This window comes from Astatotilapia calliptera, chromosome 23 (genome assembly GCF_964374335.1).
Source record: "Astatotilapia calliptera chromosome 23, fAstCal68.1, whole genome shotgun sequence".
NCBI lineage: Eukaryota > Metazoa > Chordata > Actinopteri > Cichliformes > Cichlidae > Astatotilapia > Astatotilapia calliptera.
The window spans coordinates 23,731,908-23,758,711 of NC_137443.1; the positions used below are offsets into that span (position 1 = coordinate 23,731,908).

The window sequence follows — 26,804 nt, forward strand, 5'->3', positions numbered from 1 at the left end:
CATTTGAAGGCCGATTACGTCACAGCCAGGCGACGAAGGCTGTCCCAATTTGTCGACTCCTTCAAATGCGGCCGACAAATGCGTCCTTCATTTCCCCGAATTTGAAGGATGGGTCGGGTGTGTCCTTCGTGGCCCACCATATCCCAGAATTCATAGCACGGCCCAGCCAATTTCAGTTTCCAATAATGGCGGCCGCTACTAAGTTTTAAAATTACTCTTATTAATCTTTCTGGGTCACAAAATAAACTTTTAACATATTTTCAGACGAGAAAGTAGCTGTGTAAACTTCAAATATCAGCTCGGTTTATCAAGACATCGCATATTTGCAAAAGTGCGCCGATGTTTTCGGAGACGTCTGTTACCCACCCGCTCGATAGCAAGCCGGGGGGTTCAATGGTCACTCGAGCCGGCGAGAGCAGCGGACTCCCGTCTTCATCGTTTCAGACCCCGCTGTCTTTCGCTACTCAGGTTAAACATGATTTAAAAGTCACTCGGATAACTTAAAAATGTAATTGTTGGGCTTTTTTCTGTGTTTTATTTGTTCTGGAGTAAATCGGTTTGACTGAGATCAAAGTTATTAGATTATGAGATTAAATAAAACTTTATTAATCCATTGGGTGGGTTCTTCCTTGGTTTTCACACAGCTGAATAAACGTCAAACAGAAAACTGATTAAACAGAAGTATGAGATGGTCGAGAATAGGGATGGGTATCGTTTAGGTTTTATCCGATACCGGTGCCAAATCGGTACTTTTGAAACGGTGCCGGTGCTCAAACGGTGCTCAAACCGGTGCTTAAAGAATGGAGAACACAAAATTGGTCCAAAAACCTCTCATGTTCAGCTGCTTTTTGTAAAAAGATAACAATGTTAGCGTTTTCTGCAGCTATGGGGCATATATGGTATCACTCTTGGCTGGAAGCAGTGCTTAAACAATGGAAAAAACACAAACTTTGTCCTAAACCTCTCATGTTTAACTGTTTTCCACTTTTTCTTTGGTCATTTTAGCCTTTTTAGCCAGGGTGAAGGGAGCATCTGCCATCAAACAAGAAGACAGCCGCATGTAGCTATGATGATGTTTGCTAGTTCACCTTACATGCATTAATGTAATAACGTGGTTAGCCTACTCAACGTAAATTAGCTACTCACGCAGAGAAGAACGGCTGCTGCCACCATCATCTGTCATCATTTCTGCTACACTGGCAGGGCTAGGGGCCAGGACTCTCCTCTTCGTGTTTTTGGGGGATGTTGCATAACAGGCAACCCACCCGCAGTAGATGTGCTTGGTGTGAGGTCTCGCAGCAAGCTATCAAATACAACGCATTTCTGGGCTTTTAAAAAAAACGCTATGCGTCGCCAGGTGTTTCATCGGATTTGAGGTGTTACCTCCTTTGACAGTATCACCTTAAAGCACTTGTTGCAGGCTGCTGAGTTTGCATATTTTGCTATGAAGTACAGCCAGACTTTTGACCGCTTCGCCTTGGACATTTTTAATCTGTAGCTCTGCTCTAACAGAACGTACGTACCTGGCCCCGCCAACTATCCTCAGAAACGTAAAATGATTGGCTAGAATCTAAAGTGTATCACAGCTCAGGAAAAAAAGCACCGAAATAAAGCACCGAAATGTGCGCTGCTTTTCGGTCTGGTTACTACCGTTTATGTCAGAACGACACCGGTACCCATCCCTAGTCGAGAATTTACGCCAGTGTCCTGTTATATTTTAGATAGCAAGGAGCAGACGGCCGAGTTTATTAAACTCCACCGAGACAGCGTTGACGCAAATCTGAAGGCTAGACCGTCCCATTTCACAGTCTCACACTTCCAGCCTTCTTGGTCTTCGAAGGACCCGGCCCACGTAGGCCGCGAAGGCCAAGTCCTCCGACGGATGCAGCCGACGTTTTGGGACACAGCTTATGACTAACCACACACTTTCAAAATTATTATGACACTTTAGGGCCTCCATATTAGTAAGGTAAATTGAAAATGAAAATAAACTGCAGCTCTAATCGAGTTTGTCTTCACTCGGCCTCGCCAGCTGTAGTCATTCTCACTGTGTTCAAAGGACGTAGGCTGTTTATTCAGTTATGCATAGGCTGTCCTTGTTCCTTTGCAATCATAATGACATTGAGAACTAAAGGCCTAAGCAAATAACCATGCTTTCCTGCACACAGTTATGCAGACATGTGCATTACAAATCCTTTCCATACCTTCAACACAAGCCCATAATTTTCTAATAATCTAGTTTAAGTGCCAGAAGGAGACACACATGCTCATGCCGCATAATCTCGGTGCTGATAAACATGCGCATGCTGAGACTGGCCTCCTCGTATAAGATTAAAATGAAAGAACATAATCATGGTTTCACAAGCAAGCATAAAGCGTATGCGAATCATCCCTCGCCTGGATTATCAGTATTCATTTTAAAGAGCGTGTTACATTGACCTGTTAGCCTTGGCAATAAGCCTCACATCTTCACACCCACATGATAAATACTCACCTCACTTAACCTGATTACCAGCACAGTCTAAACACTGATATACCGTGGCAGAGGCTATACAACATTTAGACAAAACATTCATTTTAATGATTGGTTTCCTTAGAGCATGACAGCAACAACAGGCCAGTGTAAAATACGGCCTATTGTTTGGGACCCTCAGACGCTGTAATTCCACGTTAGGTTGTGCCAACTGTACCGGGACACATGCAGAGGCAGGATGAGACAGGCCGGCCAGCAGAGGGACTCAAAACATCCGATCAGCACAGGCCATCTGTGCTGCTCTCTCTCCACACATTAAAAACCCCAAATCAGGCACTCGCATGCTTCAATTTTCTCCCCCATGAATGGAAAGTAATAGCAGCCCCCACTCCCAAAACGTTACCCTCCCACTGCAGCAAATTAAAAGCGAGGCTCAAACGTATAATCTTCTCCCCGGTCATTCATTCATTCATTCATTCAGTCGCAGCGGACATGGCAGTCCGGATGGATCATTCAGAAGAAGAAGAAGAAGAAAAATAAAGAGAACTAGGCTGTGGACCGTAGGGGATGCCTCTGTGCTGACCCCGTTTCAGCCACCCCCCATCCTTAATTCAAGCCAGCGCACAGGGTACAGACACAAAAATGAATTGGTTCCTGGGGCAAAAGGGGGGTGCACCAATCAATGTCCAATCTCCCCTCACCACCACTACCATCCATTTTCAGGCCCTGGCACTTCCTGGCACCCCTGCCCCCCATTTTGGGGTATTGATCACAGAGTTCAGAGTTACCATTTGGCCAAGAGGCTTTTGTTTCCAAGACCTAAAGGTTTCCACTAATTATACAAAAAAGCCCCCATACTGCTAATCTTTGGCTCCAGATGGCCATTTAAATATAGGCTTACATGTATTTGCTCCACTATTTATCATATAATTTATTATATAACCCGTGACTAAACCACTTCATACTGTATACATAAAGGGAGGGGGAAATAATTTCCCATTGCTCAGTTAAATGTTTTGTTGCGCGAGTGCCAAAGTTCAGGCCACCCCCTGCTTAAACCAACCACGACAAGGACTTTCTTATTTGTGGCGAAGCGAGAATATGCGTGGGAGAATGCCTTACTATACTAGGTACAAAGGGCGGTATTGTCACTTGTGGCAGAGTGTGATCTCTGTAACACTTACGAATCAAAAGCCAGAGGGTGGAGCAACAGTGTTTCTTCAGGAGGTCCCTTTACTGTATGATTATTCAGCCCTGCAATAGAGTTAAGAGGGCCAGTAACAAAAAAAAAGCCAGTGATTGCAATAAATGCACAGCTGCCTAATTTATCCCACCTTACAAAAGAACAGTATCAAACCGGAGCCATGACGATCCATATTCATGGACAATCTGGGCTTGTTATTGCCATTTATCCACGAGGCTGTTTTCTGTACAGCGATCTCTCAATGGGTTTAAGTGTTATCATTAAGCTGTTATCCCCTCACATTATCCCTGTTGTAGTTTCAGAGCTGTCTGGGGCTCTGTGACTTCAGCTGGGTCCTCTCTTGTTCCTGGAGCAGATGTTAAAAAACGACTCCCACCTCAAACAACCCCCATTTTGTGTTGTACACAAACACACACATGCACACACCATCCTGCCTTTCCTCCCTCCTTCCCTCACCCTGGCATCTAATTAGGCCTACAGCACAAAGACTCCCAGATGTCAGCGTCCTCCTGGCCTCCTTTGATTATATCCTTTCCATCCCACTGCCTTGGTTGCCGACTGGCTGGGGGCCGTGTGGACTATAGGCGTTGACGCGTGTCACTTTGCGTAGGTCAACACTAGTCCAGTTTAACATATCAGTAATTGCTTTAGGTGTAAATCACGGGGAATGAGGAGGGAGGCGGGACAGTTGCAGAGAGGCCCCTGGATTGTCATAAATGCTTGCAAAGTGGTGTCAGTTCTTGGAATATGAAGTATAACTTCAGCTAAACGCAGGAGAAAATCACATTATGTAGATGGAGACTGAGTTACTCTAATGTCTGTATCTCTAATAGCTCGTCCAAAACTACTGTTTGTCAATCCATATTTAAAAGAGCATTCATCATGGCCAACAGACCCCAAGTGTTTCATTTCCTTTAAAACCAAGCAACCGAGAAATACGAACGATCGGTCGACAGTCAACAAGTCTGTCGTCTGAGGAAAATTGGCCATGGCTTTGACTTTTACAGACGGCGGCCACGGCCGTAACTTTCAGCAGCAATCAGATTTCCATGCTTCCATGAGCACCACATCTGCCCAGTGAATGCTTAATGGATGAGATATTGATTAGTTCTTTACTGTAGAGCCCAGGATTACACTCTATCATCGAGGCTTGGAAGTATTTCACACTTCATCGCCAACTATTATTCTTTAAGAAGTGCCGACGAAACAAACCAAAGCAATTACAGACTAACTCGTCTTCCTTGCGATAGCTGTGTAATGCTGTAAAATCTAGATCACACAAACAGAAAACATATCCTGTCACAGCCTCATCAAAGCAGCTTGTTCTGTTCACACATTTAAAGAAAAGGAGTGACAGAGGAATGTCTGACAATGCAAGTTGCGTGAGTAAGGGGTCTTAGTTGCGGGCCGTATCATAAAACCTTACCTGAACGAATTTCCACTGTTGATACATGAACCTGTTGTTATGTAGCACTTTTTCACTACAAGCCCCACAATCACACACACACACATCCCTACAAGAGCTTACAAGTTTAGTGTGATTTGCCTTTGCTTTGCAAACTTGCAGTGTTGCTCAACTGTTTTGATCAAAGCCAAAAATTGTCGTGATACATGCTCAATCATGCAGGTGACGAAATACCAGAAAGTTGATTCTGTTTATCTGGACGTAGCGCTTTCTGTGGGAGAAAGGCTTCGTCACTCATCCAAGTGACTTCTTCAGTCTCAGCTGCCTGCAGGTTTCTCCAACCTTATAAACAGTACTTTTGCGTAATGACTGAAACTAGAGCCATTGAATGAACACTGGGCTTTGAGGTCAGTTACATGATCATTGATATGCAAACGCTCATGACAATTGATCAATGACCATGAGTACCATTCACAGAGAGTTGGGGAATGGCTGCAATCACAACATTGTCAGATGGTGAAAGATGTACTCTTAAGCCCCCTCCTCAGTTCAGAGATGATTGTCCCCCTTTCACATAAATGGTCTTGATGACTTCCCACTCAAACCCGCATTCCTGTCCACGATGTACATGTCCTCATCGCTTAAAAGGTTTCCACTGGCTTTTAAGTGTAAGTAAGAAGCCAGAAAATGATCTAGACTAAATTCAGTTAATTGTACAGCCCCTGACTTGTGTTTATGTGCTTAACTTTATAACTGTATATATTGTAACAATGTTCCACTTTCTCTTGTTATCAGTGTTAAATATGCTTTTTTGATCCATTTTGTTCTCTGAGCTGTTACTGAATGTTACCTGGTACTAAGGGCAACTGACAGCACTAAGACAAAACATCATTCGGTTTGTTCAAATGTCAAAGGTAGCAGTGTTCCAGTGTTTTATTGCCTGCCTTTATCTCAATGTCCCTGATATGTGGCTTGTAAGGTGTTTGTTTCATCTTAATCACTTCCCATCGATCCACTGCCTCATCCCTCACACTGTACACCCAAAGGAAAATGCCATCCATGGTTTCTTTGTTGGGTCTGTGTAATCAAGCGCTGTGCTGTAATCCATTTTAATCATTTACTCTCAATTTCCTATAACCCCCTATCTCTGAATCCAAGGGAAGATTTACTTCCTCTCCTAATCTCCAGGAGAAAATAGACCAAACTAAAATGCATGCTAAACATAGACCATCATTTCATCTGTTGCAAAACACTTTCACAATTAGTCATCACAAAGCCAGAGTAAGTGAGACGGTCAGGAGTCTGATGTTTCTGTGTCATTAAAGACAGAGCATTTCACATCCTGTTTGCTGATTAGAGAAATTCCCGCTACACTTGATTGCCCAGGGCTGTTCAGAAATAGGGCAGAAAGGGACAGTATCATGTTTCAAAATATAAGATCAGATCTGGATGAAAAGGCAGCGGCTGATCCTGATGTTTCATGTCGATAAGTTTGGACTTAACAGATTGGCAGTGGATGGAACATGTCATGTTGATGTGTGGGCATATTTGACAAGTGCAGTCATGCTGCTGAAGCTTTAGACAGGGTGTAACGGATAGCGCCTGCAGTGGATGCAAAAGGGTTTGTTTGTTGCATAAGTAGGTTTGTGAGGAGGGTAAGCACATATCACCTAAACTCTGAACCTAGTAAATCGTGATACAGAGCAGGACTGTAGATTTACCTTATAAATTTCATAAATGCCTTTTCCAAGTTCTGCCTATTCTGAACTTCTCAAGTATGATATTAACTATGATCTAAACCAAATCCACCATGTAAAAGGTAGACTTAACAATTGTGTCACCACTTTTCAGCTACTTCTGAGGTTTTGAGTTGAACCTTTTAGCTATCAGCTATTTGATTGAAAACCAAGGACACTGCATGCTCACAGAATTGGAAAGCAGCTTGTTTAACACAGGGTGGCCATATTACAAGGCCTCAGTCATTTGGCGACCTCTGTTTGCAATGGAAAAATGTGAATTTCCTAACCAGTAGGTGAGTGGTTGCTCAAGATTGCTGGCATGAAACTGGTCACAAAGAGGTACACAGGGCTTTCCCCAGTTGTAGCTGATTTGGTCAGTAATTGTAAACCTTATTAAATGCTAAATTATCTAAACCATATCAGAGTTGCAGTCACTGTGGGCATAGAAAAGATGGGCATAGAAAAGATGAATGCAACCTGAAACCAGGATCCAATTTTCCTAATGGGCAGCAGGGGGCAACTCCTGGCTGGAAAAAGAAGTCATGTTGCATAAAGGTCTATGAGAAAACAACCCTACTTCTCACATTATTTATGGCCTCAGCAAAGACTTTCCTTATTAGCTAATAGGTAGTGATAAAGCCTAATCTTTAATAATAGAATTAATATAATTAATACAGTTAATTAGTAGGTTCTTGCAATTGCCTCTAGATTGTATGTAAGAAACTAACTTGTCTGCAAATACACTTATCATAGTTTTGCCAATGCTTGGCAAGTAAATGGTGAGCATTTAAAGACAAGTTGGTGTCATTCATGCAAGCTATGGGTAACCTTGAAAATCAGTTTGCAATTAAAGCAATCACAAGGTTTTTGCTGCAACACCCTCTTTGGGACCGATTTCAGCTAGCAAAAGCTACCTCCAGTAACTAGTCACCAACCGGTTGAAGAACACACATTTTTCTTAAGTGATTATATTTTGCTGGGGGGTTGCCAACTGGTGTTTAGGCCTGTGAGACAGATGGCTAAGAGGGTTTTTTTTTTTTTTTTAAATAAATGAGACTGTAGATCTAGATCTAAATGAGATTTAGATTTATCACTGCAGACTAATAACTAATAAGGGAAGTGCGTCATAGCCACATTTAATGCTAACCATTTTTTTTTTACATGAAATGCAATCCACATAGTTACCTGTATTCTTTAGTTTAATTTCAACTTTTGCCTTAACTACATAACATTAGAGCAAGTTGAGTTGCACTGACATTGTCTCTGACCCCGAGGCATCCAACAGCTGACCTTTGACCACATGCTCACCAATGAGGAAGTGGTATACTTACTCTGTACACCACCGCAGTGAGTGTAAAACCGTAGTTCTTTGTAAAGGAGTAGTATGCGTGAAGTGAAGTGTTTATCTTCTGCTGTGGCCTCAGTCAGGCCAGGTCGGACTGGTTCCCAGCGCTGTTTGGAGAGGCCTAGAAAAACAAAGAGCTGTAGATTGGGGTTTGGGGTTGGGGTAGAGGGTGGGATGCCTGGGTGACGCCGAGAGCAAGCGGTAAGACACGGCTAACAGGAACACTGTGATCCCAGTGTCCTGTCAGCTTTTGGCTGAAAGTACGGCAACAGAGACCGAATGAAGCGTTACACAAATAAGGGGGAAGGGATAGTGTGTGACTGGACTGTGCAGCTCCTAACTTGGACTTTGATCTCACTGTAAAAGGTGAAAGCCCTCGTAACAGCGGAAATACGACCCACCTGATATGAGGTTTTCCTTGTTGACTTTTTCACTGTCCTTTTGTCCTCCACTCCGCCCCTTTCCCCTCCCTGAAGGACTGTCCAGGTGTATGGATCACTGCAGGGCAGCGGAAGCATGAACAGACAGCTGGAGAGGAGAGAACAGTTAAAGAGATTGTCTCTTGACAGCAACATACTGGTAAGTCATTCCTAAACACCGTCAGTGTGTTATTTTGTTAGACTATTAACTCGGTCAGGAAGTGGACAGTATTTATTGGCTATTGCCTAAGATTATAGTGGTAATTCACATGAAATAAATATTTTTTGCTGATATTTCAATTTTCAAAGCAGTGGCTGCTTTTTCCTTTAATCGCACTGTTAAACCTTTGTGAGTGAGTTTTGTGTGGGTATTGCTTTTGGGACCATGCTACCATTGCTTGTGGTTTGTTTGGACTGCATTTCCCACGAAGCAGTTGGCGGTGCTCATGGTAAATACCTGCTCTGTTTTTGTTTATTCAATCTGGTGGGAATGAAAAATGTTTCATTTCCTGTCTTCAAATCTTTCCCATTCATGACCCTCTTTTATTCACTGTTGAGCACAAAAATGTGATGTTAAGCCTTTTACAGACTGAGATTAATTAGCTTGCAAGAATGTCAAAGCTACACCGAGATTTAATTTTTTCCCCCAAGTGCATAAACACACCCACGTGTCAAACAGAAGTGAGAAAGGACAGTCTGCCATGACTGTTTGTGAAACACTCTTTGCCCACCGGTGACTGACAGGCTTATCTTTATGCCGGGCCGCTCTTGCAAATCACAGGAGTGGAAACTTGTTTTGTCTCAGGGTTAACTGAAGGTGAATCTGCTCGAAAGAGCCTCTTTGGAATGTCAAGTGCAGCCTTTAACTGCCTGCTGTGTTGTGTCTGCATGGGAGAAGAGAAGCTTACCCCCCCTTCCCTTCGGTGCATACAGTACGGTCACTGCGCAGGAAATAATAAATCAAAGAGTCTTAAAATAGCATGAAGATATAGGAAGTGATGAAGTCATCAAGAACACGTTTGTTGCAAATGAAATGGCAAATGTTTAAAGCTGCAGTTTGTCCATGTGACTAACCAATTAAACAAAAAACAAACCCCGAAACGCTGTAAAGCCGTTAAATAACGTATGCATGCTTATGCTGCAGGTCAGGGGTTTAATTTGTAGTTTGTTGCCTGCGTTACAGACCATCAGTCTCTAAAGAAGTCGAAACATGTTTACACACTCTATTGACTTGACCTGACTTTATAGCTTTCTGCTGACCTTTCTTTACCTACTCCTGACCTGCAAGAGAGCCTCAGTCCTTAGAGTCCGTACAGGAGAAACCAGTGAACATGCTATTGATTTCTGTAATTTTACAGTCTTTTCTTTGGACGACAAGAAATGGTGAAAGTGTAAACAGAAATAAGTAGAATTTAAGTAAATATAAATACACCCTGGAAGAAAGAAAAGTTTATTTATACGTCTTTATGTATGCGTCTGTTACTTTGGGGACAAACTTAAATTAAACCAAACTGTTCTCACCTGTTAAGGAGTTGAGGTGTGAAATACATCCTAGACCCCTGAAGGTTCTTATCTATATCACATATTGTGATGTGTGCCACCTGCCACTCTTAAATTACAAATTTTGGTGTTTAGGCACCTACAAAACCTTATAAAAGCGTTGCATCACTTCATGATAGTAATATCTAATTTATATCTAATTTATATATGCAAAACTTGACTTATGTATGATATTTTGTAACATTGTCATGTTACCTAGCAACCACCTGCCAATGGGCTAAAATGACCCTTTATTAGTGTTTGTGCAACTATAAAACCTTATAAAAGTGTTGTGTTTAACTTCACAATAATAAAATCGAATTCATATGCTCAAAACTTGGCTTATGTATGATATATTTTAATGTCAACATGTTGCCTAGCAACCACCTAGCAACGGACTAAAATGACCCTTTTAGTGTTTATGCACTTATGCTCACTGTTAGTAGCATCTAAATATAGAAAAATGGAAATTAATACTTAAGACAATAATAAAAAAGAAAAGAAAAATATTTAGAAATGTAAAAAATAGAGGAGAATTTAAAAAGAAATTGAATGGAATAAGTGATAAATAAAAAATTGATAGAAATAATTAGAGAAATGTACATAGATTGATAAAGAAATGAATAAAATTGAGAATTAAACAAACAAAATATTGTAAGAATATAGAAATAAATGGGAAATGCATAAATAACTAAAAATAAATAAATAAATGAATAAACTTTGAAAGAAACAATATAGCCTGGAATAAATGTAGAAGTATAGAAAAAAAAACCTTAATAAAAGTTACAGAAATGAAATTATGAGATGAATAATTCCTTTTTTCAAAAAATTATATTTATGCCAAACTAAACTAAATGGCCCTCCATACTTTTTATCTGTCCATGAATACATCTAACACGACGTTACATAACAGTCGGTGTTTTAACCCCAGCAGCACCTTTACAGTCACTTCACATCCAGATGTCCACAGTCACTGTCCTCACTGAATCGTTGTTGCTAATCAAGGAAATGCAGGAAAATCTGTGACTGAAAGAATGTGATATACAACAATGTAAATTAGACAATTAAGAAAAAGTAGCTCCTCAGAAAACGGTCTTGATTTTCTCTGGCATTAACCTTTGAGTCTGTCAGTAATTTACTTCTTAAACTGAGAGTTGAGGATGTCGAAGATTCACTGTGGTGACACACTTAAATCCTCTTAGGAAGGCGAGACACTTCCTGGTTTATCATTTATTCACCGCGGTTTAGCTTTGTGAATATGTAACTTCCTTTGACACAGCACACGATGACTGGATGATGTCTGTTTTTCGCTGAACGTGTGATCCTTAGAGAACTTCCAGACGTGCCGATATGGGCTGATGTGAGACACACTGTGGCTTTAATTGCTTAAATTGGACACACAGCGGCCTGATTTACTGTGAGCCTGAATCTGGGTCATGTTTGTGATATGGCTTTATGATTCAACATGCTCACATTTGCCCACTCAACTATCCATGCATGCATTTTTTTCTCTCCCTTTTCCCACTTTCTCCTTTTTTTTATTAAATATATCGGCTTCTTTCTGCCTTTGGTATGTTGTTAATTTCACTCTCACTTTGTGTCTTTGTTTTCTCCTATTGGTTTCCTTCTTTCCAACTCAACTATTTTCTTCTCTCTCTAATGATTTATTCCTACTCAGGGCAGCAGGAGCAGAAGGAGCACTGGGTTGCTTTAGTAGTGGGACATGTAGACGCCTGGAGCATTTTTGGTAAATGTCCAGTGTAGATCTGGTGGCAGTTTGCAGCAGATTTGATTCCATGCCATGAAAAGTGGAGCAAATCTTGAAGTTGAAGAAGAGGGTTATTATGTCGCTCAATACTCAAATATGCACATATTGCACGTTGCTATTGACCATGCCGTCATGCCTTTAGTTAAATGAGGCTTTGTTCGACCGAAAGTCAGTCAGTTCGAGGCCGACCTGCGTCTTTATCCTTCCAGTGCTTGATGTGGGACATGTTGTCCATGGCCCTTGTGGCCCAGCTGGCCCTGGCACAGATAAACCCACTAAGTCCTGTAAACACTCCTTTTCCTGGGAGGATATGAGGCTCCGATACATTTATTTTTTCAGGCATCTGAGAAAACACAAGAGGCGGTTTCTGACATTCCGTCAGACGACAGGCATGAGCGTTCATGCCAGAGGTGGGACCAAGTCATTGTTTTGCAAGTCTCAAGTAAGTCTCAAGTCTTTATCCTCAAGTCTCAAGTCAAGTCTCAAGTAATGTCAGGCAAGTCAGAGTCGAGTCTCAAGTCACTGGTGTAAAAGTCCGAGTCAAGTCACAAGTCTGAAACTTTGAATTTCAAGTCCTTTCGAGTCTTTAATTAAAAAAAAAAGAAGAAAAAAGCATGTTGCAGTTATATGCTAAATGTAAATATTAGACCATGTAATTTTAAAATCTGTGTTTTTCTCAACACATGACAAAATAGTGAACTTAGAAAATATACACAAATTGTGAAATTGCACCTCTTTAAAATGCAGCTCAATTAAACCTAGCTCCAAGAATAATTTTCACCGACAGTTCTGAGATAAGCTGCATGTTATTCTTGGATGCGGTTGTAGGACCGGCTTTAAAATCGCATGACAAAAATATCATACACATTAAAAAAAAACTGCATCACCAACGTAGCCTGGACAACATTTGCTAGTTAGATGAAGTCAGCTATCTCATCTTAGCATATTTATATGCATATTTATAATCATACGGTTCTTGGAGTGAGTGCATACACTCATGAAGTTTAGTAACTTCAGGTCACTGCAACAAGCCCAGGTACAGTTTACCGACGGATGGGTGCAGGACCTTGAAATGCACCGTGTAGAAAGTAAAGACCATCGTACGTATCATAAGTTTACCAGTCTCACAAATCGTCGTCATAAATACACATTCCTTAACCGTTTATTAATAGGACCTTTGAGCTCAATGGTAATTAATTAGTAGTGGAAATAATTTCTGGTAGCATCACAGAAATGTAGCAGTGACAATAATACTGTATGCTGTAATCGTACTGGACAATTAGTGATACAAAACAACTGTTTTATCCTGTGAATAAAAGTATGTGTTTTTGTCAATGTACCATAATAACAGAAGTGAAACGCAGTATTGTGTCAGGACAATTCACTATTTATGCACAATAAACAAAGGAGCATAGCGCGACAATTTCTGTTCAGCGCCAGACTTGCTTGTAACCTATATCACCAATTATGTTATGAAAATGACGTATTAACTACTAAAAAACACTGACCTTCGTGTAAATGCTTGGAGCAGACTAACCTGTGAGCTGGAGAGTTCTGGGACGTTATATTTGATCTTTGAATGGCTGCAATCCAGTCGCGTCTTTGTTACTTCGGAAACATGGCTCGAACAATTTCTCTTCAACGACATAATCCGATAACAACCGATCTCTTTACCCGTCGGCTTCCCGTGGCTGTCATGCGACCGGCTATTGCAGTTAATAATACAACAGCTTCTTGACATTTTTGTGTTTCTTTTTATCGCTGTGTGACTGATTTCAATTGAAAGCCTGCGTGCGCTAGTACCGCTTGACCGCTTGCCACGAGTTCCCAGAATCCTTTGCGGTTCTACCCGTGAATGACGTCACATTTTCAATCTCTATATAATATGCATGTTAAATTTTATATTTGGGGTGAAATATCAAGTCTTTTCAAGTAAACCGGTTCAAGTCCAATTCAAGTCCCAAGTCATTGGTGTAAAAGTCCAAGTCAAGTCACAAGTCTTAGAACATTTTTTCAAGTCAAGTCTAAAGTCATAAAATTAATGACTCGAGTCTGACTCGAGTCCAAGTCATGTGACTCGAGTCCACACCTCTGGTTCATGCCCTCGTTTTCCTTCTGTGTCACTTGAAAAATCAGGCTCTGCTGGTTGTGTGACTGCAGATTAATCCCAGAGAGATGACCAGTAGTTGTCCCCTTTATGTAAGATTACACCCATGTTTCATGCAGAAAGTAGCTTGAGTTTCATGGCCTGCTGTGATGATGAAATGTATTTTCCACTTGAGGGACGCCCCCGAAGGCTTTTTCAGTTCACACTAGCAACACAAAAATGAAGACAAAATGCCATATGTCAGCTGAGGAACAGGTAAAATATTTATGTCTGCTCCTCTTGGATGGATTACATGGCCTAGCTTCTGTCAATGTGGGTAATTTGGCAATCAGAGGGCTTGAATGTCAGTTACACATGCGCCGTGTTTCCTCATTGTACTCATGTTCCTGAGTTTGTTTGCTGAAAGCTGTCCAGAGCTCGAGCTTTTCCGTCTTTCTGATTATGTTTGTGTTTGATGTATTGTAAATGCATGTGCAGGGAGTGGAGTCTTAGTCATTGTTATCAGCATTTTATTCATGTAACAGTCTGGGTTGGACTATATAATCTGCATCAGGTTATGTAGCTCAGTGATGGCCCAGAGTTGCAGCAGCAGCTCTCGCGAGTAACTGGGGCAACATTTGAATTACATAACAGCTGTGTTGCTGGGTTGATTCTGTGCTTCTATTTATTTTTATCATTTGATGCCCGCCTGCGGAGGAGACTCTCTTCGTCATGCTGGGACGTGCACGGTGAGCCCGACGGCCGTGGACGGTCCGTGAGCTGCTGCTGCTATCTGCAGCCAGCCAGCTTTAAGTAGGTCATCACAGAACCTCAGTCAGAGGTCTATCCAACACAGTGGAGTCTAACACACTGGTGTGGTTCATTATCATGTCTGAGGATTGAGGTGCTGAAAATAAGATTGTGTTTGATGATGTTTCAGGACTCATACCTGTGTATCCTTTGGGGTGCAAGGTTTCATTTTAGGGTGCTGAACAGCGACCAGATGTGACCATCATTAGTGGAAAGGTGAACTGAGGAATTAGTGTTAAGTCACTGCAAACACACTCACAAAAGCTCGAGCAAAGACAACTAACTGCACATCAGTTATGTTATTTGTCAGATAACTGCATTAAACTTACTCTAAAAGAAACCAACACGACAAACAAGGTTGAAAAGTCCTGTTCAGCTAATTCAATTAGCTGAGGGGATGTGTAGCAGACAGCTAGCAGCTTACACATCCATCACTCAAAATGCCCATACCTCCATTAATGTATAACCATAATAACACTTAAACGGTTGAGTCATAAGCAAACTCACACCTTGTGCAGCTGCATGAATGTACAAATGACCTATGGAGAACAAAACTGTTTGTACCAGGCTGTAAACATAATTATTTCTGCTGTAAAGCTGAGCATTTTAATGTGGTAATCTGTGAGGACTGACTTGCTTTTGAAACGAGGCTAAAGGGCCCCCCTCCGCTTTTTTTTTTTTTGCATCTTTTGGCACATATGCATTGGTTTTATTTTTCCATTCTTCACCCAGGAGTTGCTGCTTGTTGTACACCATTAATGTTGTATTTTATCTCAATTAAAAACACACAAATGAAAAACTTTTACAGTTCAGGTGAGTTTAGGATATATTTAGTAAGTGTGCAGCACAGATATGTTCCTTCAATTAAAGTCTGTGAATCTGGCTTTAAACGGGATTCATTCAAAAGGAAGCTCCAAATGTGCTGGAGGTTATCAGCCGATGCAAATCTATTCCTGATCTGGTTCCAGTCATTCTTTGGTGAAAGTGCCCCACCTGAATTGCTGTCATCACAGCGGTGATTGCTTCTGCTCAGCAGTGTACACAAACTTCATCTAAAGTGGGAATGTAGAGAACACTCAATGTACACTCAATGTCATTTACCCTTACCTGAATACTGTATATTGTATATTGCATAGCTTTCTTGTTAAATTGTATTGTATTTATTTAAATTTTTACTTTTTAATTATTTTATTTGCATTTTTTAATCACTCTCTTATATTTAAATGTTCATTTGCTATTTCATCTAGGGTTTGAGAGTAACGAAATTTCTATTCTCTGTATGTCCTGTACATGTGGCAGAATTGACAAATAAAGTTGACTTTGACTTTGACTTTGAAAATACTTGGCAGATTGCTTGGAGCTTTGCCCGCTCTCACACCTATGTGCACCTGGTCTCACTGTTGAATTGTTTTTTGGAAACAACACAGACCTTGTATATTCAGCCTGAGATGAAAGGCCAAATTGAATCAACAGCACATGTATGTAATCACTACCTCATAGCATTGAGCCCTAGTTTTAACTGGTTAACCTCTTGACATTCATGGGAAACCATCTGGTTTGGACTTGAGGGAGTAGGGGATTGCATATAAAAGATGGATATAGAAATTAAGAATTGAAGTGTTTTAAACCTGTAGTATTTCTAATTTTCATCAGGGGAAGAATGATGGTATAGGAATCTAAGACAAAATCACTACTTTTCACTTCCTTTCCATATGTTCCTTGTGAGTTTGTGGTCTCAATTGCTCATTTCAAGTCCTATTTCATAAAACATGTTGTTAGATACAGTCAGTGAAGTCAGGGCTCTTTAACATGCATAATAATGAGCTGCTAACTGAGGCTAACAGCAGCTAACAGAGGCTAGCAGCCGCTAACAGAGGCTAACACAGACAAAAGCAGCAGCACATACCAACAGAAAAGTTAATTATATCTTCAGCAACTCACCTTCGTTTCACTGTCAACGGTGAAAAGTGAGCTTCACTGACTCATCTACTCATATCAGACTCCTTTCACAAGTTTTACAGCCTCCTCCAAAGTAAATAGATGTGAACACCCGGCTGAGGTAAAGAGCGAATTGACACCTTAAACTCACTACAGATGAATAGTGGTTGTATGGTAGGAGTCTGGACTTGAATTGGGTTGGGTAAGAAAGTTGACTGCAATCTCCAAGTCACATCTACTGGTGAGATTTTACACAATGTACCTTTAATTTTGTAAGCCATGGTCCTATTTAGCGTGAAATAGAAGATAAATCTGGGTATGCTTTTGTTTGTGCAATATCCCCAGGTTCTCCGTCAGGTACATCCTGAGCTCGTCACATCAACATGATAGTGAGGGCCAAATGCTCAGCTTTTGCAAGACATGCGTTGACAAGTAGCATCTAGTTTCTGAAAATGTGCTTATTTTTCCATTTATTATAATTTATTTACAACCCAACCCTATCTATAGGAGGTCGCTACCAAACTGGTGCTTATTAAAGAAGAGATTTACAGGAACATCACAATGGACCTGACCCCTGACATGCTCAACACTGCCAAAAATGCACTTCAGTATCATTGTCTTCTTTGCTTTGTTTTAGTGCATGTCTGCAGAAATTGCTTAAAGCCAATTCTCTTCCTCACTTGTACCCAAACAAAAGACCCTCATGTGCTTCTGTCTAAAATGTAGTGTCTAATGCATTTCCTAAAACAGTGAAGTAATAGCCAAGGATGTCTAAACTGGTGAGAGCATGTCCCTGTTTTCTCTTCCACACTCTTTTCCCTGCCAGCATTTATGATGTGCGCAGCAGTGCAATCATGCTCGGAGATAATTGATAACAAAAGGCCAAATTGAAAACACTCCGCAGGGGAGGGTTAATAATCAAGTGCTCCACATTACTGATTAAACGCTTGCTACATAGTTGTGAGTTGTATTGAGTAAACAGCATGTGGTAGTGCTTTCCTGTTTATCTCCAAAGTATTTGGATTTTAGCTAAATCCCCCTGGCTTTTGTCAAGCCGCCTCCTCGTATAAAGTGTTTTACGTGCTGATTTGCTGCCATGTTGTTGTATTGGCCTGTTTCGTTGGCTCATTCCCCAACGGCGAAAATAAGACAATAAAACTGTCCCAAAACAAACCCCAAAACAGACAAATTAGTTTGGTTTATGCTAAATTTAAGTGCAAATGAATTAGATGGCATGCCAGCGTGGAGTCCGCTAGGCAAGACTGGATTTCCTCTCCTTCTTCCCCCCTCATCCTATTATAGCTGGTTGTTACAATGCAGAATGGAGACATAAAACTAAGCAGGGGAGCAGGCTTTTTAGCTGGATGGGAAGAAATGCTCAGTCTAATCTGATTGGCTCCCACATCGTCAGGCGGACAAATGGAGAGGTTTGATATTATTACTGAGCAGCTCAAACTAATTGAGTGTAATTATACAGTAGAAATCCACCGACAATGCCGTCCCCAGCGTGGGCCTCGTTCTCACGCCATGTGTATTACAGGGTGCCAGGCTCATGGGACGAGTGCTCACTTAGTGCTCACTTAGTCTGTCAGCTTGATTCTTGAATAACTGGTGTAAAGTGTGGTTCTGAAGCCCAGGCTGATTGGACATTTTGGGTGGGAGCCAGTTACATAAAAAAGATTTCTTCTCGGACTGGAAAGCTCCTTTCTCTCAGAGTCTCACACACTTTACCTTGAGTGCTTAAATGAAGTTTCTCGGCAGGGGTGTACCAGCCTCCGGCCGGGTCTCTGACAGCTTCCTCAGCTGCCAGGTGACATACCGTGCATACCTGGGCTCACCGCGTGGGTAGCCACGGGGCCGCAGGGTGTGGGAAGCCAGCAAACTCCGAGACACTCGTCAAGTTTGAGAGACTGAAGTAGCGGCGTTTTTCTGCTCTTGTCTCATGGGAACGTCTCTGCTCTCATGTGCCTGATGATGAGCGATTACAACCTTGCCATTTCCCTAGACTCCAGTCTGAAATCCAGAGGTTTCCCCCATATTCCACCACACGCTGTGGATAAGACTAAACAGCCTCCATCTGCCTGTAAAATTGGTTTAATAATTATTATCGTCTGGTTTTCCAACCTCCAAGTTACAAGAATATTAATGTTAATAGATAGCTTATGTTTTTATTAAAGCAATTATTTAATATTTTGTGGATAGTCATTATAACATCAGGGTCTCTTTTTTCATCATATACAAAAAAAACCCATATACCGTTTCAAATCTGACAGATAATTCACAAAGACACGTTATACATTTTGATAACCCAAAAAAGAATGTCTAAGTGTGGTTGTAGATAAATAAGTATAAAAGTGAGTCTGGTATCCTCATCTGGCGTCCTAAATCAACAGTTTCAGTTTCATGACTGCAAATGGTTTGAATATGGATAGTAGGCTGGATACTCTTGAGTAACCTAGTGCAAGGCATACACTTAGGGGCCTGCACTTAGGAATAGGCGAACAGTGATGTAGCCGGGCTGTTAAATGACTTTGTGGCACTGGCAGATTAAAAAAAAAAAGCATGGTTGGAGACTGTTGGATCGTGTGCATTGAACTCGAAATCTTGTTCATATTTGAAATGGCTGCTTCCAAGCAACCCTGATGTATGAACATGGTGATAAAACAGAACGAGACAGTCTTTCTGCTGTCGGTTTGTGATTTAATGGGGTCAAGTCGGAAATTACTTGACAATCTGTTTGTAATAATATGGCAAAGGTTGCAAATCTGTTGCTGTCTACAGACAGAGAAATTCGTATTAAACAGAAACTTACATTAACTACTTACAATCACAGTCCAGCCAAAACCTCATAGATTTGAAACAGAAATGCAGAAATTCCTCAATAAATAGTAATCTAGTTGGAATTTTATACATGGCTCAGCAATCTTGCTTTTATTTTGGAAAACAATCAGAATACAACTACTTGGCAACAATCTTAATCGAGTAACCAATTGCAAAGAGGCATGTTGCAGACAGGGCATGCTCATGCGCGCAGCTTGACTTAGATCACGGGTCTCCAACTCTAGTCCTCGAGAGCTAGTTTATCAAATAATGTCAGAAAATGAGTTCATTGCTCTTAGCAGAGGTTCAAGTACAGTTTAGAGATTTATTTCAGGTGAGCAACAAAAGATAACCTAGTTTTGCTTTGGGTGATAATGAACCAGGCTTTCTAAATGACCTGCTTATTCTCAGCTTGGCATGAAAACCTCTCAAGTGCCCCCTTACTGAAATCTCTGAGCCGTGTCACAAGTTGCGTGCAGTTTGCCTGCTGAACCTAGGTCCACATTGTAAACAGCGCTATCTTCAAGGTTTATAGCTCATCGCACAATCAAAGGCGCTTTAATAATCAGTCGGAAAATAAAAGAGGAAGCTTTTGGGTTCATTCCAGTTTGATTAAAGAGTGTTTTTACTTTGTAGTGACAGTGAGTTTTCTGCTCTGTGTGCATCCCCTCTTGCCCAGGGCCCACTGCCAGCCCTTGTAATTGGACCACCATTATCCATCGTCCAATGAGACCATCCTTTGTGTCCTTTGAGTTGAGGGGCCAATTATGAGCTCTCCTCTTCCAATCATGAGTGAGATCAAAGTTGATAGCGGGGCCGCGTGCTGTCAGAGTCACATGCGTTGTTCCCCAAACATTAGCGCTTTGCACCAATCTCTATTCAGCCTGTGGTTTCCCCTCTTTGGAGCCCAGTGCCAGAAAAACAGAGGTCTTTTGAGAGGCCTGAAGTCTGCACAGACAAAGAAAGGACAGTCTCCTCTCTATCAGCCAGCGTTATCTGCCCACACAATCAAACACGTTAAACCACTCGTTGTGTCCACAAATTTACTCTGGACTCAAGTGGAAGTTTATCAAGATAAGCAAGTCACACATTTTAGGAGTAAATTATTAGTTATTCAAGGAGATTGATGGTGAAAACATTATTTGTTTCAGTCTCACTGCACATAAGGCTTTGATTGTGCCACTGTTATGCCTTATACCACACTTAAAAGTGTGACCAGATCAGATGTTCACAGCTTTCCTGAAGGAGTTATGCTTTTCCTGGTCATGCAACATTTAGTCTTTTTAAAAAAAATCATATCTATATTTTTTTAAGTCTCACAAACTGTGCTTGTATAACCAAAGCTTGAAGCTTGAATCATATATCCCCATTTATTCATGAAACAAGAATCCAGTAAAATAACATATGTATTCAAAATATATAAGCTTTGCAACCTCTTTGTTAGGTATACCTGTTAATGCAGAAATCGAATCAATGGCAGCAACTCCATTCATTTAGGCATGCCGGCATGGTCAAGGTGGCTTAGAGATTTTCAAACCAATCATCAGAATGAGTGAGCCAGTGGAGAAGAAAGGTGATTTAAGTCGCTTTAAACGTGGGATTGTTGTTGGTGTCAGATGGGCTGTTCTGTGTACTTCAGAAACTGCAGGGATTTTCCCACACACCAATTTCTAGGGTTTACAGAGATTGGTCCAAAAAAAGGAGAAAATATCCAGTTAGTTTTCTGGGAGAAAATCTGCTGTCGATGCCAGAGGTCACACGACAATGGCCATACTGTTTTGGGAAGGCAGCAGTCACATAAATAATCACTTGTTATGACTAAGCTATGCAGAAGAGCACCTTGACAGCAACAGAAGACCACACCAGGTGCTTTAAAACTGAGGCTACAATTTGCACAGGCTCACCAAAATAGGACAAGATAGGTAAAACCTCACCTGGTCTTGATTTCTGTAGCAACATTAAGATAATAGTATCAGACTGGTGTGGGGGATATTTTCTTGGTACACTTTGGGCCCCTTAGTACCAACTGAGCATTGTTTAAACACTACAGGCTCCCTCAGTATTGTTGTCCACTGTGCAGCCACTTTGTACTCATCTTCTGACGGCGTCTTCCAACAGCAACTTGAGTCATGAACATGACAATGAGTCCACTCAAATGGCCTCCACAGTCACCAGATCTCAGTCCAATAGATTCTCGCAGCAACTATGTGATGCTGTCATGTCAACATGGACTAAAATCTCAGAGGAATGTTTCCAGCACCTTGTTAAATCTTTGCCATTAGGAACTAAAGCAGTTCTGAAGACAAAATGGGAATCCAACAAGGTACTAGAAATGATGATGAGCTGTTTTCTTCCAACAATAACTTCTAAGGCCAGCTATCCAAAAGTCCTATCCTAGCAGAAGATGAATTTGATCCCACTGTGCCACTCTGCTGGAAATCTCCCCAGAGGGGACCCTAACTCACAATCCATGGCTTAGGAGACCAGTGCCTTATCCATTAGGCCAATTCTGTTTGTGGAAGGGGAGATTCTGGTCATGGATGTGCAAATTTGTAGCAGTTGATGTGCTGTCATGCCAACATGGACCAAAGTCTGTTTCTAGCACCTTTTTGAATCTATTCCATGAAGAATTAAGAGAGTCCAGTGGAATTTTATACAAAGCTGGTGTAGGTTTTAAGCTAATTTACTTTTTTCTATTGAAATAGGGAGTCAGTAATACAAGTAGATGACTTGAAAGGCAGCATTTGTGTTGACATTTTCATCTCAATGGGTTTTATCCAGTTTAGTCAAGGATTGAAAAAAAAAAAAAAACAGTTAACAGATCCTTGCCATCTAATAAGCAGAGCCATTATTTCCATTGCTTATTCAAGGAGGGAAACTACATCACTAAGCAACCAGGAACTAGTAACTTAAAGTGTGGTCCATATAAATTTGGTCTTTTGAAAAAATTATAATTTTACTGTGGAGAAATGTTATTAAATGCAGTGAACTTGCGGCAGCTTTGATTTCAGCGTGCCTCACCATATTCATCCTCTATGAACGTCTGACTTTTACAAGCCCACAAAATGAAAATGGATTTATATTTCAAAAAACTGAAGTCATGTTTGAAATCATCAAAGGAAAGCTGGCTCCTGTTGGGTCCAGTCATTTTAAATTTTGAATAGCAAGAACTGTTACGGACCTATAAGCCTTTTCTCTGATATGTTTTTTTGTATATAGCTTAAAGAGCGTCTACTGCATGGCTCCCAACATGCATACTCTTTTCTCAGAAGCAGACAAACTTGAAACATGAGCCAGGCAGAAGGGCTTAACCCACGGTGTTAACCTCGTCCACCTGGCATGGAAGATCCATCTCCAGGGATGTTTGTTTATCGTATGCAGATGAGGCACCATATTTGGATCAAACTGGTGCTGCAGGTTTGGGTTTGAAACTGACAGAGGGCGGCTAACAGGATTGGACGTGCAGATTAAGAGCCCAGTGAGAGGAGGCTGAGGAGGGGCTGCATCTGTCAGCAGAGAGGAAACCCACCTCCTCACCTTGCAGCTGGGGTGGGGGTTGGGGGGACAAGCTCCTTGTATAACCTCCTGGCAGACTGGGTGTGGGTGTGGGAGGCAGAAGGTGGTGCGGCAGCGCGTCCTGGCTATTCTTCCGCACAGAGGCCGCCCTGTGATCACATCCTCCTCATCGGACGCTGAGCCAAACCCTCAGCTGGGCTCTGAGAGGGCTCTTTCATGCATGGTTTCCCAAGCCCAGGGCTTTAAATGTGGGGAGCTGGCTTGTTGTAGTCTGTTCAGAGACAGAGGTCCCATTTTAGCCGCAGATTTATCTGATAGGAGATCATGGTTTGCATCCTGTTAGTGTTTTTTCACTTGTTTTTTGGCATTTTCTGACTCATGTTGTTTTAACTTGTAGATTTCTGCTTCAGTTTTCACTTTGCTGGTTGGATTAAGAGATAAGGATTGAAGCTCATGATGACACATGTTACGGTCGGCCTAAGATAGTGTGTCACTAACCAGTTCCAAAGGAAACCTTGTTTGTAGGTGTGACACGCCTTGAAAAAGTGCAAGAGAAAACAGCTGTCAACATATTTGTCCTTTGAGACCAGATTTCACAGGTGAGGTGTGTGTCTGACTCACTTTCGAGAACTTGAGACTTAAATGATAAGAATTCAAACACAAATAGCCCCGCCCAAAAGTGTACCCTGCTTTATCTTCTAATTTATTTCACAAGAGACCGCAGTTTCTTAAAATGAACAGTTAAGAGAGCTGCGGCCCACTTAAAAACCAGAAAATTCCACAGGGCCCACCCAATCTTAACCCTCCTGTTATGTTGGTTTCCAGGAACACCAATTATGTTCCTGGTTTAATTTGACCCAGGGCAAATTTACTCATCCAAAAGTGTCAGAAACACTGGCACTGATTATTTTACAATTTTCTTTTAGAATTTAGATTTTTTTCGTTTTCTGTAGCGATGCAGATGACATGTGACATCTCTTATGTTCTGGGTCAATCGGACCCGCAACATAACAGGAGGGTTAAATCTTCACTCACACGAGACAAAGTGGTGTACTTCCTTTCAATTTTGCTAAAAAACATAAACAACACTGACTTTTGGCTATAGATTGCTAATGCTACTCACTCGTATATAAGTTAAGGCCAATGTGTGACCACCGTGGTACTGGGACACAAACAAAAGCAGTAAATATAGGTAAAAACTAACCATCTCCTATGATTAATTCTCTTTGTATATTCATAAATAGATTGGTATAAATATATAACTGTGCATACCTATATTTTAAGACAGTGAACCAACAATCAGACCACCCCTTATGAGTAAGTGCTTGGCGACAGTGGGAAGGAAAAACTCCCTTTTAACAGGAACAGAAAGACACCTCTGCCAGAACCAGGCTTAAGATGGGATGGCCATCTGCTGCAGCCTATTTGGGGTGAGAAGTAAGCAAAGAGAGCCTGAAGTTTTTAATTACTAATAATGAAATGCAATCCTCGGGCTAAGCTATCTTTGCCTGCACTGACTACAGGGATCTGGCTAGCTACAGGATTTTTAAAGCTGTGGAGCTGGGTCTGAACCTGGTCTCCAAAGCTATGAACAGGCTACATTTTTTACACATGTCATTGTTACTAAAGGAGCCTGAGGAATAACTAAACACTTGACACTTAGGAAGATATGCTAGTAGTGATTTGGCCAAGAGGTAAGGTAGCTATGCTCAGCTAGCATATCCCTAATGACACACGTGAGTGAATAGTATAAATATAAGTTGAAGTTGAGTCAGCAGATAATGTGCTTCTAATGTGCTACAAAACGGATCTATTAAACTATGAGATTAACCTGCAGAAAAACACCACTGTGTATAGCATAGGGAATAGATAGGATACCGCAGTGATCCAGTAGCAAGGTGCCACGAGAGGAAAGCAGGTCTTCACTCTCTATACCCAGATGCTATGTTCAGCTCATATAAAGTTTATCTTTCCTGGATGGATTATAGTGTTTATGTTTGATTGAATCTATCAGAAAATGCTGGCTCATGGTCATCTCACAGATGAAAAACATATTGATAAAATAGTATATGAATAGCTGGTGCATATTTAGTAGTAAAATTCATTAGTCGGAGACAAAGAGTTGTTGCTTGATCCTTCAATAGGGGCTGTAGCCAGCAGTTATTTTTACTGTTCATTAATCTTCCATTTATTGTCTTAAAAACATTGAAAACTAGTGAATTTCTGCTTCTGTTCTTAGTCTGCAGTTGCTCTTTGCATTGGTTGGTGGTCGTGAAGTGCCACAATGACCTCTGAATCACTTACCCTCTGCCTTCCTGGGCGCTCTGTCGCACCTATACTGGTCTGGCTTGTCGGGTGAGTTCCTACAGAGCTTCCTCGCACCTGGAGAAAAGGGTTAAAGGTGAAAACTGTAAGTGTTGGGGGCTGGTTGATTTTTCTTCATTGGATTCATACATGATGCACATGCTCTGGAATTTGACTACCTTGTAATTTGCAAATAGTTTCCAACTTGATAAATGATGTAAATTATTTAGTAATTCCTACCTCACTGCTGTCTTATGGCCATTCCAAACACAATAATTGGCCTTAATTTATAATATTATATTTATGTTATTTCACCATTAATCTCATTGCAGCTTTGACAAATGGACTGTCTCATTTGCTAAAGATCTATTACTAAAACATTCAGTCATTCCCATCCAGATTCAATTTTCGGACCATTCCAGACCAAAACCATTATATGGGCATTAGTGTCATGATGCCTTTTCACTGACAAATGAAGCATCCCTAAATTACCAAAGGATGCATTATGAAAATCTCTGTCTTTATTATAGAGACATGGATCCTCATTTAAGTGATAAAATGTTCATTATGTGTTCTGCATAGCTTTGTATTGTGTAATGGCTCACACTGGTTCAATGAACAGATGACTGGCAGCACTGGTGTCAGTCAAATAACTCATCTCTAAACCAACAGTAAAACCACAATAGAATTCAAAGTACTTTTCTATTTAATTAAAGTTCCATTACCAAATGAAAACTGCTTTGATGGTAAGCGGTTACTCATCTGCAGGAATGCTTTTGGGCAGGGCAATGATTTTGCACCTGCATCACCTCTGTTTGCTCCATAAAACCTGGCCAGTGTGAAGCTTCTGTCAGATGTCATAAATTCCTCTGCGAAGCTCGCCCAGGCGTCTGATGACTGATGAGTTTGTAATCTTCGTTTGAACAGGAGCACCACCTGCCACTCATCTCCCATCAATCACAGTGATAGCTTAAGGTCATGAGCTTTATTCTCTATTGGAAAAAAAAAACATAGCTTATATAGGTCAGCAGGAGCAGGACTCATATTCATGGTTTGCTGCTATACCAGCTGTAAAACTGCACATGTATGCTTTTTTTTGGTGATTTATACATTTGCAAAATGTAACTATGTCATTTTAGGAGATGTCAGTGGAAAAACTCCTCTGAAATAGTCCCACTGGAGCTTCTAGATCATGTAATTTATACCAAGCAGCAACTGCCAGGGCTGAAAATTAAAGTCAGCTCGGAAGTGCCAAAGACTGCAGTTCCTCTGGCTCCAGAAGTGAGTCAGCCCCCATAGGCTCTAATGTTGAAAAGCCAAATGTTAAGGCAGAAATAAACAAGTTTTTAGCCTGGTACAAAAACATTTTGGTGTCTGTAGTTCATTTCCCCCTTTATGGCTGTTGTACAAGAGGTGAGTTTTTATATAAATCCTAGAG

General features: G+C 41.1%; 1 protein-coding gene across 6 annotated transcripts in view; it reads left to right on the plus strand.

Moving 5' to 3' along the window:
* LOC113016073 (nck-associated protein 5) overlaps nucleotides 1-26,804 on the plus strand; it is a 187,367-nt gene that overhangs the window by 5,545 nt on the left and 155,018 nt on the right. For all 6 annotated transcript variants that reach the window (XR_013905111.1, XM_080297118.1, XM_080297116.1 and 3 more), the window contains exon 2: nucleotides 8,643-8,745. Coding sequence is in view for 5 of the 6 variants with exons in the window: in XM_080297118.1 (XP_080153244.1) it covers nucleotides 8,643-8,745 (103 nt within the window). In the remaining variant the exon portion in view is untranslated. The remainder of the gene's footprint in view (nucleotides 1-8,642; nucleotides 8,746-26,804) is intronic.